This window comes from Rhineura floridana, chromosome 18, assembly GCF_030035675.1.
Source record: "Rhineura floridana isolate rRhiFlo1 chromosome 18, rRhiFlo1.hap2, whole genome shotgun sequence".
In the NCBI taxonomy this organism is placed as follows: Eukaryota; Metazoa; Chordata; class Lepidosauria; order Squamata; family Rhineuridae; genus Rhineura; species Rhineura floridana.
The window spans coordinates 24,546,365-24,559,897 of NC_084497.1; the positions used below are offsets into that span (position 1 = coordinate 24,546,365).

The 13,533-nt window shown below is 48.4% G+C and overlaps 1 protein-coding gene across 1 annotated transcript in view; it reads left to right on the plus strand.

The window, feature by feature from the left end:
• Positions 1–898: 898 nt before the first annotated feature.
• VWA1 (von Willebrand factor A domain containing 1) overlaps positions 899–13,533 on the plus strand; it is a 37,148-nt gene continuing 24,513 nt past the window's right edge. Inside the window, exon 1 of the mRNA XM_061601298.1 lies at positions 899–1,350. Within this exon, the coding sequence (XP_061457282.1) occupies positions 1,281–1,350 (70 nt within the window). The 5' untranslated portion in view covers positions 899–1,280. The remainder of the gene's footprint in view (positions 1,351–13,533) is intronic.

Consider the following 13,533-nt stretch of genomic DNA (forward strand, 5'->3'; position numbering starts at 1 on the left):
AGGGCTCGTGTGCTTCAGACAGCCATATTGCAAGCAGAAATTCATCCAATCCCATCCCTGTGGTCTCCATGCCAGGAAAAGCAGCTTTGCCTGCTGGGTATCTGCTACTTGTGTGAGTGCTAAAGGCATAACAGCTTTGCTGGAGGAAAACGTTGGCAACCTCAGGGCTGCAATAGCATTCTAGAGTTTCATGGTGGTAAAACCCCATTGAAGTCAGTGAGACTTATCTCCTAGCAGAGGAACAAGAACATGCACAGTTATGCCAGGTCCTGATTTAGGGCTGTCACCTTTGTTTTTTTTAAACCAGCCAGGTTCCTGTGTCTTTAAATGCCTCCTGACATCTACAAGTGCAGCAGGTAGAGTAATGGGGACATCCATTCATCTTCATCTCCATCTGCTCCAGGGATATTCACCAGGTAAAAAAACCCCACGTGCCAGCCTGCTCTTAAAGGCTCCAGTCGCCACCTGTTCCACTGGTGTGGGTGCTAAAGGCATAAGAGCGTTACCAGAGGGAAAAGTTGGCAGCCTTTTGCCATCTTTTCTGCAGTTGTGCCTTGAGTGGCGGCTGGATCGCCAAGCTCTCGCAGGCGACACTTCTTTAAATGGGTTTTTTTTTTAATGCAACGCAAAAAACCCCCAAAACCAAACATGGAAGCAATCTCCCCCCAGCACGGAAATCATCACTCCCTCGCGTATGAAATTACTGCGGATTTGACCCCTGATTCAGGCACGGCGACACAATCCAGGGGGAAAGTTGGCAACTGTACTAAAAGCGCAGGAACTGTGGCATCTCCCCTCCCACTTTTTTTTTGGAAGACTGGCAAGCAACCCAACCCCTCTGCCTGGCCATCGCCGCCTCGCTGCTCTCCACGATTCCGCCCTCCCTAAAGCCAGCCGAACTTTTCAAAAGAGAGCCAGCAGCACCCGCCAGAGGAGGAGGAGGAGGAGGGTGTTGCTCTGTGCAAGCCACTCCTGCCAGAAAGGATTTACGACTTGGAAAAACAAGGGGAGGGGGGCAGAAGAGTGAGAGGGGGGGGGGAATCCTGACTTGGGTATTTCGCAAGAGCGCAGGGAGGTTTTTCTCTCCCCCCCCTTTTTTTGCAAAGTGTAGGGGGGTGGGTATCTCCGCTGGAGGTGAGGGTGGCATAAAAGCCACCCCTTCCGAAGCCTCTCCGAAAGATCCTCTGACCATGACTGCGCCCGGCTGTCTCTCCGGCTTCAAGGTTCTGGGTTTAAGGTAGCTGTGCGCGCGCGTTTTTCGCTCTCTCCAGGGAGCTGCTATGAGTTCCAGAACCTTGCTGGTGCTCCTCTGGCTTCAAGTCGCCTTGGGACAAACTCTCCTTCGAGAAGGTGAGTGAGCGGCTAAGGAAATCTCCTCTCCTCAACTCTGAGTTGGGTTTGCAGCTGTTTCTCTGTGACTGTTCCTTTCTATTTAAAAAGAAAAAAAAGGTGTATTGGGTGCTCTCCTAAGTCAATATTAACTGGAGTTGCTTGCACACACACACACACACACACACACACACACACAAGGGGTGGGGGGAATGCCTGGGAAAAGGTACATAAGCGCTCCAAGAAAAAAAAAACTGTCTGTCTTTACCCAAGCAAGGAGACAAGCGATAGCCCTGGGAATATATTACAGTCCTGTGGCTCCATGAGCTTTTCTTTGTGACTTTGGGGACATCAGAAGCTGACGGATTCTGAATCAGACTGTTGGTCCATTTAGCTCAGTGTTGTCTACACTGACTGGCAGCATCACTCCGGAGTTTTAGACAGGCCTACTGGGAGATGGTGGGGATTGCACCTGGGACTTGCTGCAGGAAAAGCAGAGGCCGCTGGGCTACGGCCTTCCCCTTAAGACATAGGAAGCGGCCGGATGTCGAATCAGACCGTTGGGCCATCTAGCTCAGTATTGTCTGCACTGACTGGCAGGATCTCTCCAGGGTTTGTTAAATAAGAGGCTGACTCATGACATGCTGTGCTGTTGTCACTTTTATTCTTTCTGTTGTAATATTAAAATCAACAAAATATATATACAGAAGAAGCCCTTATACTGGGTCAGAGCACTGGTCTCTCCGGCTTAGTATTGTTTACACTGACTAGCAGCATATCTCTGGCTTAGTATTGTTTACACTGACCAGCAGCAGCAGCTCTGTAGGGTTTCAGATTGCAGGTCTCTCTCATCTCTACCTGGACGTGGCAGCGATCTTCTACGTGCAAAGTAGGTGCTCTGCCACTGAGCTACGGCCCTTCCCCAGAAATGGCTTAGAATTTTTCTATTATATTCTTAGTTTTCTATTACTTTTCTTCTGTTACTTTTTAAGGTTCTGATTTTGTTTTTTTAGATTTTGAATTCTTGAAAAAGTGCCTTCTTATTTTTCTAACACCCATCCATCCGCGTCGGTGGTGATGAGTGTAGAGCTCGCAGAGAAAGAGATATGTAAAAAGATGCTTTTTGTTATTGACAGAGTGCCGACATATACTCAACACTGCAGAGAGTCATGTGGGTGAAAATTAAATCAATTAAAAATAGGCCTCTGCCCCTGTGAAAGTAGTCTAAGTTTTTGTGGTTTCCCACCCCCAGAGGTGTACGGGCGAATGCAGCCACAGGTATTTTAGGCTTGGTTTCAGATGAGTGAGTGCAAAGGTGGCTATGCACGATAGGGGAACATAAGATTTTGCAAGGGTTGGGGAATGACAGAGAAAAGTTTTTCTCCCTCTCTTCTAATATTAGAACTCGGGGCCGTCTAAGGATGCTGGGAGATTCAGGACAGACAAAATAAAGGACTTCTTCACACAACACGTACTTAAAACTCTGGAATTGGTTCCTAGAAGAGGTCCCGACGGCCACCAACTTGGACAGCTTAAAAAGAGGCTTAGGCAAATTCCTGGAGGGTATAGCACAGTGGCCGTAAGTCAGAATCGACTTGAAGGCAGTACATTTATATTTTTATAGCACAATGGGGAGGAGAGCCTGGCTGGGAGGCCAGTGTCTGTGAGTTCAAATGCCCGCTCGTGTCTCCTGGGCGTCAAGGACCAGCTAAAGATCACCCCCACAGTGAGTGGCTCAGGGGTTACGTGCCCTGCCACCTGTGCAGCTGTGGGCAAGCTGCAGAGTCCCAAGGAGCCCAGTTGCCCCCCAGCTGGCAGTTGTGGACAAGGAAGGGGCTGGCTTGTGCAGCTGTGGCAAGCTGAGCAGGCCCTAGCCAGCTGGGGAGGACTATCCTCAGAGGAAGGCAATAGTAAACCCACTCTGAATACCGCTTACCATGAACACCCTATTCATAGGGTAGCCATAAGTCAGGAGCACCATAAGTCGGGTGCCGCTGTGGCAAGCTGAGCAGTCCCTTCCCCCTACCCTTTGAAGGCCCGGAATAACCAGACGGTCCGACCATATAACACCGATTCTGGCCCGCCTGCACTGGCTGCCTATTTGTTTCCGGGCCCAGTTCAAAGTGCTGGTTTTAACCTACAAAGCCCTACACGGCACAGGACCACAATACCTGTTGGAACACCTTCCCCGATATGAACCTGCCCGTACACTACGCTCATCATCAAAGACCCTCCTCCGAATTCCTACATATAGGGAAGCTCAGAGGGTGGCAACGCGGAAAAGGGCTTTTTCTGTGGTGGCCCCCGAACTGTGGAACGACCTCCCAGAGGAGATACGCCTGGCGCCAACGTTACTATCTTTTCGGCACCAGGTTAAAACTTTCCTCTTTGCCCAGGCATTTTAATATGTTTAGTATGCGCTGACATTGTTTTAATCTTTTTAACATTTTAAATTTTTAATGTGTTTTATATTGTTACATGTTTATTGTATTTTTGATGTTTTCTTGTTCTTGTGAACCGCCCAGAGAGCTTCGGCTATGGGGCGGTCTATAAGTTTAATGAAATAAATAAATAAATAACGGTGTAGGAAGGTTCTGAAGCAGCAAAGCACAGCAAAGGAACTAAGGTCTTCTCTTAATGTCAGTGACGCTTCATTCCATGGGCAGGGACCCTTTCTCAGCTCGAGGGCCGCATTCCCTTCCGAGCAACTTCCCAGGGGCCACATGCCGGTGGTAGGCGGGGCCAGAGGTAAAAGTGGGCGGAGCAACAAGGGTAGATTTCACCTTTGCACAGGAGGCTGCTTTCTATGCAGACTCACATGCCCCTCTCCATCCAGGGAGGCATGAGGCGTTATCGGAGTCCCAAACCAATAAAAACACCCAAGGAGGAGTGTGAAACAGAGCCAGGGAGGGGTGTGGCCTGGAGAGAGTGGGTGTGGCCAAGGAGGAGGAGAATCCCAGTGGCCAGAGAGACAGGCCTGGAGGGCCGCATTTGGTCCTGTGGGGCTTGAGTTTCCTTCGTTTATCCTGTTGCTGAGAAGCTGTAGTGCTAGTTTTACTCAGAGCAAACCCACTGAAGTGAATGGATCTGACTAAGGCCCATTCATTTCAGGGGATCTACTCTGAATAGAATTTAGTTGGGTGCCTAAGAAATGGGGCACGTTGGACGCTTGTTTCTGACACTGGAGACCATTAGAGGGGACCTAGTGACACAGAGCTGGCCCTCTGCTGGGATTCTCACCGCCCACTCACGTTGCGTCATTGGTTGCCTTCTGCCACCCGTTTGTATGGCCTTATGGAAATGCATGACATTTGGTGGCTGGGGCCTGGGGAAAGGCTGTGTTTTGCAACAGAAGCTGGGAGCCGTGCAGAGGAATTAACTCCACCACCGCCACCTTGGTGGTGGAAACCACAATAGGGCCAAAATTAGTTGGCACGTCGGTTCCGTGAACGGAAGTAGCGTGCATGGCTTCTGCTATGTAAACTTCAGCTGCTGGGGAGCCTGAGCAGCCTCAGGACTGATGGGGATGGTGGTGCTTGGGGAAGAGAAATGTAACCCTTTCTCCTCCTGCCAGCACAAAACTATGAAGCTACGGCTTGCGTTTCTTCCCACACCCCGTGTTGGCTTGAGATGCAAACGGCAGCTTTGGAGAGACCACCGTTGTTGTTGGGTCTCTCTGCAAGTGTCTGAGAGAGCTGCTCTGATTTCCTCAGAGATGCTAATGTGGTGTGGTGGTTATAGTGTCGGATTAGGACCTTGGAGGCCAGGGTTCAAATCCCCACACGGCCATGAGGTTCATTTGGGCGATGTTAGGCCAGTGACAGTCTCTCAGCTGAACCTACCTCACAGGGTTATTGTGAGGATGAAATGGGGAGCGGGAGAATGTGTTTGTACGCCAGCTTGAGCTCCTTGGAGGAAAGACAGGAATAATGAAATAAAGGATACAAGTTCATGTAACAAAAAAAAACACATGATTTGTATTCATGCAGCTAATGTCATGTCTATCATTCAGACCATGGTATTCCCGATCTCTATGTATGGATGTGAAAGTTGGACAGTGAAAAAAGCAGATAAGAGAAAAATCAACTCATTTGAAATGTGGTGTTGGAGGAGAGCTTTGCGCATACCACGGACTGTGAAAAAGACAAACTAGTTGCCGGAAGCCTCAGGAGGGGAGAGTGTTCCTGCACTCAGGTCCTGCGTGCGGGCTTCCCCCAGGCACCTGGTTGGCCACTGTGAGAACAGGATGCTGGACTAGATGGGCCACTGGCCTGATCCAGCAGGCTCTTCTTATGTTCTTATGTTCAAATAATTGGGTGTTAGAACAAATTAAACCAGAATTATCACTAGAAGCTAAAATGATGAAACTGAGGTTATCATACTTTGGACACATCATGAGAAGACATGATTCACTAGAAAAGACAATAATGCTGGGAAAACCAGAAGGGAGTAGAAAAAGAGGAAAGCCAAACAAGAGATGGATTGATTCCATCAAGGAAGCCACAGACCTGAACTTACAAGATCTGAACAGGGTGGTTCATGACAGATGCTCTTGGAGGTCGCTGATTCACAGGGTTGCCATAAGTCAAAATTGACTTGAAGGCACATAACAACAACAACAAAATGTCATGTCTGGATTGGCCCTAAGCTGCCATCCAAGATAACCCCCTGTCTAAGTCTTGACTTTGGCAAGCCTGTGAAGTAAGGAGAGGGGATAAATTTGCTTCAGTTTGCATTCTAATACTCACTAGTAGCTATCCTTCAACATGAGCTTTCAAAATCTCCGAATTTTACGATGCAGCTCTCTAACCAAATCAAGTGTGCCAAAATGTGCATCTTAGGGGAACATGACCATAAAAATGCATCTACGGGTGAAAATAAAAATATGTTATAATAGGGGAAAGTTGCTTGTGAAACCATGAGTACACATGGGGAAATGGCATATAAAAATAGGTATATTGGAAGTAGGGGTGGAAAGATCTGTCCTCACCTTTTCTCATTTCTCCAGACTTAAATTCAGTTCTTCACATTTCTGCAACAACTTGTGATTTTTTCAGAAAATCCTCATGAAAATTCTTCAGCATTTTAGTGTGAATTTATCCTAATATTTGTGTATGCAGCTTTGACTGATGTTATTATATAATAATAATAATAATAATAATAATAACAACAACAACAACAAAAGTGAATCCAAAGTCACCTACAATCAATAAACAAGCTGGATAACTATAAGACTTAATTTCTGCTTGGAAGGAGGTGGAAAAGCAACCTCAACTGAGGACAATATTATTTTTTTAAGCCACTGATAGTCAGACACAAAACAGTGAGAAATGTACGTTGATAGTTTTGGTGTTGCAGGAATTCTCCGATAAGAAAAAGAACACAGAACGTGAAGATGTGTCTGGTACAATTACGGAGCTGAAGTGATGCTAAGCAAATATATTCATTGTGTGCACACTTTCCCCTAACATATGCATTTTTGTAAACATAAGTTGGTTGGCCAACTGCATCTCAAAATTCGGATAAATGCAAATTTTGAAGGCGTTTCGGTTCTCATATGGTTTTGGAAAGCGCAAATTTGAGAGATTTGCCTTGAAATGCAAACTGAATGCACTTTTCCCTCCATCCCTCATTGGAAGAAATTCACACAAATAGGCTGGCGAATTTTCACGAGGACTTTAAAAATAAAATCGTAAACTGATGTGGAAATGTGGGGCACTGAACATAAGACTGGAAAACCGAGAAACTGAAGCTGACAGGTGATCCCATCCCTAATATGGAGATGACAATATTACGAGTTGGCAGCAGGGGAGGGCTATTGCCTTCATGTCCAATTCTTCAGCTTCCAGGGGCGTCTGGATGGCTGCAGCTGGAAACAAAATATCTGGGTAGGGGTTCTTCGCACCTCTCCAGCAAGATTTCAATGCTGATTGCGGAGGCATGTTTCCCATGTTCATTAGACATTTGGGTTTTTCTGCTTCTGGCTATTTTGGTTTGCACATGAAGTTTGGGGGGGCTGTTTCTCAAAAAGAATGAAAGTAGAGTCAGTGGTGGCTGACGCCCAATAGAACTGGTGGGGCGGTAGGCAGGGAGCCCAACCATAGGAGGAGCCAGAGCCAATGATAGGCTCAGCCACAGCCAATGGCAGGCAAAGGCAACGAATTCTAGCTTTGCCCCCGTCCTTTGCCCTGATGAATTCTGCAGTGGGCAATGTTGAGACTGAGGAAGAGGATGGCGATAGGCTTGGTTGTAAGTAAGAAGGCAAGCAGGCGGGATCTGGCTGAAGGCAGGCTGAGACTGGTGGGGCACTGTCCCATTAGCCATAATGAGTCAGCCTCCGTTGCGAAGAGTCTTGCTGGATCAGAGCAAAGTTCTATCTAGTACCTACAGTGGTCAGCCACAAAGGCAGCAACCCTCTCCTGCAATTGTTCCCCAAGCAATCGGTATTCAGAGACAGACTGCTTTTGCACACGGAGGCTCCATTTAGCCATGCCCCAGCTAATAGCCAACAAAAAAAAACCCCATGTCCTTTTTGACTGATTGCTAAGACTCACATCGTGGCGGGGAGTTCCACAAGCCGCTCTGTCTGCCCTCACTCGTTCGGCTCGGCCAGCCATATCTGATTAGACTGGGATCCGCTGTGCGATCCGACATTGGTCGGCTTCGACAAAACAAACCCAGCAGCAGCTTCTGTTTCGGGGGCTTCCAGGAAAACTTGAGCACTCGTTCTGGCAAGACCGGACTGTGGCATACCGATGGTAAAGCGCAGCTCCAAAAAAACCCAGAGCCAGCTGGCTGCAGGCACGCTTCTTTGCAGAGGAAGAGATTGTTCTGCCCTTCTTTATGTTATGAGGAGGGTGACAATTTAATTGGCATCTGGGATCCGGGAACGATGAAGCTGGAAAGAGATGGAGAGCCAAAGACTTCCATGAAGTGGGTCTTTTATCATCCAAAACATCCCCAAATTAGGCCAGTACAGATGGCCTCTACTCTGGGAGCTTGGGTTCCTAGACTTTAAAAAAAGAAAATCCTGCTATAAAGACGCAGCCTTAATGGATCTGAGGCCGCAATTTTTACAGTGTGTTTATTTGGACAGAAGCATCCTCTGCATAAGGGCTGTGGCTCAGCAGCAGAGCATCTGCTTGGCATGCAGAAGGTCCCAGGCTCAATCCCTGGCATCGCCAGGTAGGGCTGGGCGAGACTCCCTGCCTGAAACCCTAGAGAGCCGCTGCGAGCCAGTGTGAACAATACTGAGCTAAATGGGCCAGTGGTCTAACTCAATAGAAGGCATCTTCTGATGTTCCTACAGTTCACCAAAAAAGCATTGATCAACAGGGGGCATTGATCAACAGGGGGGGTCTTAGGCCCCTTATTTTGGGGGGAATCAGGTCCCAGCAGAATCCCTATGTCTCCAACGTCCGGTGAGAACCATCAGCAAGAAAGGGGAGTGTGTTAGCCACTGAGAAGAGTCTTCTAACTTGCTTCTTGGTCATTTCCTGCTGGTTGGAGCGAATCAGAGGGAAAGGAGCTCCTATTAGCTCCTCATCCAAAAAAGCCAAGTTGTGCAGAGTGAGAATTCTGTAATTGCAGAAGAGGCAGCGAATCCTGAGGATAGCATCCCATCTACATCATCAGTGTTCAGTAACTCAAGCAGTATCTCTGACACTGAGAAAGGACAGTCCAATGGTGACAGTGACAGAGAAGCAGAAAGCAGTAGTCAATCCTGGCCAGAATATTCTATAGCCCTAGAAGGTTACATAATTTTAGAAGGGGGCATGGCTGCAATTATCATGAAGGGACCCTGCACTTCTGAATTTGCTACTACGCTAGTGGCTCGAGGACCATTTTCCCTTCTGGACACCCTTCCATCCCTCTGAAAAAAGTTTGAATCTCAGGCAGACGTTGCTTTATGTGTTTACCCCTCTGTGCTTGCTGATGTGCTGCCGGGCTGCTCACGAATCGGGTCCCCGCCTCAACCAGGCACTGTCTTCTGGCAGGCAGCTGTGACAACATCAGGCGCTGGTTGTAAACAGCACCTTCCAGGCCTCTGTGATGGAGTTCGTACTGCGTAGATTGTTTTCTGTTCTCCACCGGCTCCTCCTGAGAGGGTTTTGCCACGGCGCTGGCAAGTCTCCCTCCTATCCTTTTACGACAAAGAGGTCCAACCAGGAGAAAGGTTAATTACGCAGCTAGGTGGAGCGCCTTCCGCTGCCGCGGTGCCCCAGGGAAGGCATGCCAACAACCAGAGGCAGCGGAGACTGACGAACGGCACTGCGGCAATGCCAAACTGGGGTGTGCTTCAAAGAGGAGTATTGGCGGGCTTCCCTGCTTCCCCCTACAGGGCAACTTCCGCCAACCTCCAGATGTTTTGGACTCCAACAACCGTGGGGTTGAGGGTCGGAGTCTGAAACACCTGGAGGGTGCCAGGTTGGCCAAGGCTGCCCTATAGATTGGAGCAGCAAGGGTCGAGGAGAAGATTGTAAGAAGAGGATTTACCTTAGTCAGTCTTCCCCTGCATTTCCAGGGGAGGCCATCGAAAGCCCTCTGAGAAGAACATCAGAAGAGGCTGGCTGCCGGATCAGGCCAGTGGCCAATCTGATCCAGCATCCTGTTCTCACAGTGGCCAGCCAGATGCCCCAATGGGAAGCCCTGAAACAGGACCTGAGCGCAAGAGCAACTCTCTGCAATCTCCAGCGACTGATATTCAGAAGTATGCTGCTTCCAATAGCAGAGGTAGAACATAGCCATTGTGGCTAGTGGTCATTGTACATCAGGTGGCCTGACCTCAACTTGTGACCAAGCTCCTCTGGAAGCATATGGTCCCCGAGGTAACCTGGCCCCAATCCATTTAGGGCCTTTCTACTGCACTGTCATGCACATTTGTTGTTGTCACCAACTAAGTCCTACACAGAGTAGACCCATTTAAATTAATGGGCTTCAGTAAGGCATGTCTGTTAACCTCAATGGGTTTGCGCTGAGTAGGACCAGCATTGGAGACAACTCACTGAAACTTAAGTCAAAGTATTTTATCCATTCATTCATTCAAAGAGTTTACCCCACTCTTCCCGCGAAAAAAGCTTCCAGAGTGCTTTACAAAGAGCAATAATGAGACTCTTCCTGCCCTCAGGCTTATAATCTAAAAGGCATGACACAAAAGAAAAAGTGTTTGGGAGGGAAAAGGTAAAAAAAATCAAACTCTGACACTAGCTCTTTGTTACAAAGTTCTTATAATGACCAGCTGGACTTGGAAAAAGTTCAAAGGAGAGGAAGAGTCAAATGCTGCTGGACTCTCAGTAGAGCCGAAGAAGAGGCGCTGCTTCCCTTCATTTCCTCGGCTGTGTAGCCCAATGGAATAGCTGCAGCCAAGTCACAATGGAGGAAAGAAGGCGGCTGATGGAGCTGGCTTCTGAACAGAGCCGATGGATTGGCTCTGCTTCCCTTCCATTCCCCTGCTGTAGCCCAATGGAAACAGCTGTAGCAGGTAACAACTGAAAACAGGAGAAGCCTGATGGAGCTGTTTTCTCAACAGAACCGACGAAGTGGTCCTGCTTCCCTTCATTTCCTCTGCCGGATTCTCAAAAGTGCTGATGAAGTGGTCCTGCTTCCCTTCATTTCCTCTGCCGGATTCTCAACAGAACCGATGAAGTGGTCCTGCTTCCCTTCATTTCCTCTGCTGGCTTCTCAACAGAACCGACAAAGTGGTCCTGCTTCCCTTCATTTCCTCTGTCAGTTTCTCAGCAGAGCCGACAAAGTGGTCCTGCTTCCCTTCATTTCCTCTGCCGGCTTCTCCACAGAACCGATGAAGTGGCCCTGCTTCCCGTCTCTCTCTGTGCCACAGCCTGATGGTCAGGCCACATCCTAAACATACATAGGATTGTGGTATCAAAAGCTAAAAGACAGCCTGGAAATTAATAGCTAACCTTTGCAGATCTTGTAAGACCAGGGCGATGCAATTTGATCTTTGGACCCCCACATAACAATCCAGTGGCTGCATTTTTGACCGAGCCTCAGTTTCCAGGCAATCTTTCAAGGCAGCCTCACGTAAAAGCATAAAGATCCGTATCTTTCAAAAGCCAGTGAGGTACATAATCTAACAAGACGATCCGTGCAGAAAGCCAGGTCATTGCTAAGTAAATGAATGCATGCAGATGGGAAACTGAAATGTTCAGTAATGCAAGGTAGGGAACCTCAGGCCCGGAGGATGAATGCAGCCCTCCAGGCCACTCTGCCTGGCCCTCGGCTGCATGTCCCACCAGTCTCTCAGAGTGATTTTGCATGGCTGAGATGTGTCCTTGAACTGTGACGATGCCTCTTCCTTGCCAATATGGAGAATGGAGCAATAGGTGAAGGCGAATGGCACAAGCTTCTGGCTTTAATGTCTGGCCTACTGTACAAAGGAGGGGTCACATCTGTTGTTGGCTCCTCCCATGTTTCCCTCTGGCCCTGCCCACCACTGGCATGCAGCTTTCAGAAGATTCGCCGTGAGGCAATGCCGCCCACGGGCTGAGAAAAGGGTTCCCCAACACCTGGCATCATGGAGCAAACGATGTCACAAAAGGGTTACCCCTGCTGTGATCTGAGAAACGTTAGAGTGTTTTTTCCTTCCTTGCCCCTTTCTTCCCATCCAGCGCACTTCCCCCCCCCAATAGTTTCTCCATCAGATGTAATTTACGGTCCCCAAGAGGGTCTGAGGGCTTTTTTTAACAGCTGCATTAGGCCAATCGACAGTTTCACAACCGTGGAACCTTTTTTTCCTTATTTTCCTTTCCAGAGCATGCATTGCTGGCGTGATTAACCTCAGTTACAAGGGCTGCATACACACACCATACATTTAAAGCCCATGAATTCCCCCTCGCAAAGTATCCTGGGAACTGTAGTTTATTCCTCACAGAGCTACGGTTCCCAGTACTGTTAACAAGCTATAGTATCCCAGGATTCTTTGGCGAAGATATTGTGTGTGTTGTATGCATTGTGCGAATGCAGCCAGAGTCATCATGGAAATGATCTTCTGGTTTTCTTTCTCTCTTTCTCTCTCTTTCAACAAGGGATGGGAAAATCTGTCAATTTAGATTTTTCATTTTCCCAAATCTTAAATTCAGTTCTCTGCGTTTCTGCATCAGATTGTGATTTTTTTTCAAGCCCTCATGAAAATTCATCAGCATTTTAGTTCTTTCTGTCTCTCCAAAAGACACCCAAGCAATCATTGAATCCCACGGGATGCATGTAAGGAATGTTGGGTGTTATTGATTGATTGATTGACTGATTGATTGTACAACTCTCAGCTCCCTAAGAGGTGATTTGAGAATCCACTTTCGTCTCTGGCTCCGCCCATTGTTGGCTTTGCCTCCACCCGTTGCAAGTATGTGGCCCCTGACAGCTTACCCCCATGGGAATGTGGCCCTCGACAGAACAAAAAGGTCGCCCAACCGGCTCTTAATCTAAAGCATTGGTGAAGAACTTCAGTCCTGGGTGGTGAAGGTGGCCCTCTACGCCTCTCTCTCTGGCCCTCGGGACACTCTCCACGTGACACCACTCGCTGGCCCTGCTTTGCGCTCCTCCTCGAATGTTTTTGCCTGGCTGGGCTGTGTCTTTGAACTGTGATCATGCATCTGGCTTGCCTGGATGGAGGACACAGAGGTGTGTGCGAGTGCGTGTGTATAAACTAGCTTGCTGTGAAAAGATAATATTGACATGCATTGCTCCGCCCGCTTTTGCCTCTGGCCCCGCCCACCACTGGCATGTGGCCCCTGCAAGCTTGCCCAGAAGGGAACGTGGCCCCCAGGCTGAAAAAGTCCCCTGCATTGCTTTTCTACATCCTGACACGAAAGGCAGTTGGGAGCATCTGAGGGCCTTTGATTGCACCTCACTGAGAGAGTGTCCTCTTGGATGTCGATGTCCCTGTCTAGACACAAGGGGTTGTCTGCAGTCTAGCCCTACTCAGAGTAGACCCATCGAAGTTAACAACCAACAACAACTCAGGTCCATTCATTCACTCCAATGGGTCTGCTCTGAATAGGACTCAGTTAGATACAACCTAAGGCTTTCCAATGGAAGCAACTCAGCTTTAGGGATGGGATCTGTTGGCCAGGGCTGGTTCAAAACTATCCCACCTAATACCCACCAGCCATCAGCGCTCCTTCAAGCGAACCTTGGCTTCCCATTGCGGGACTCAGCCAAACAGAAAAGAACGAGAGGAAGCCTCCT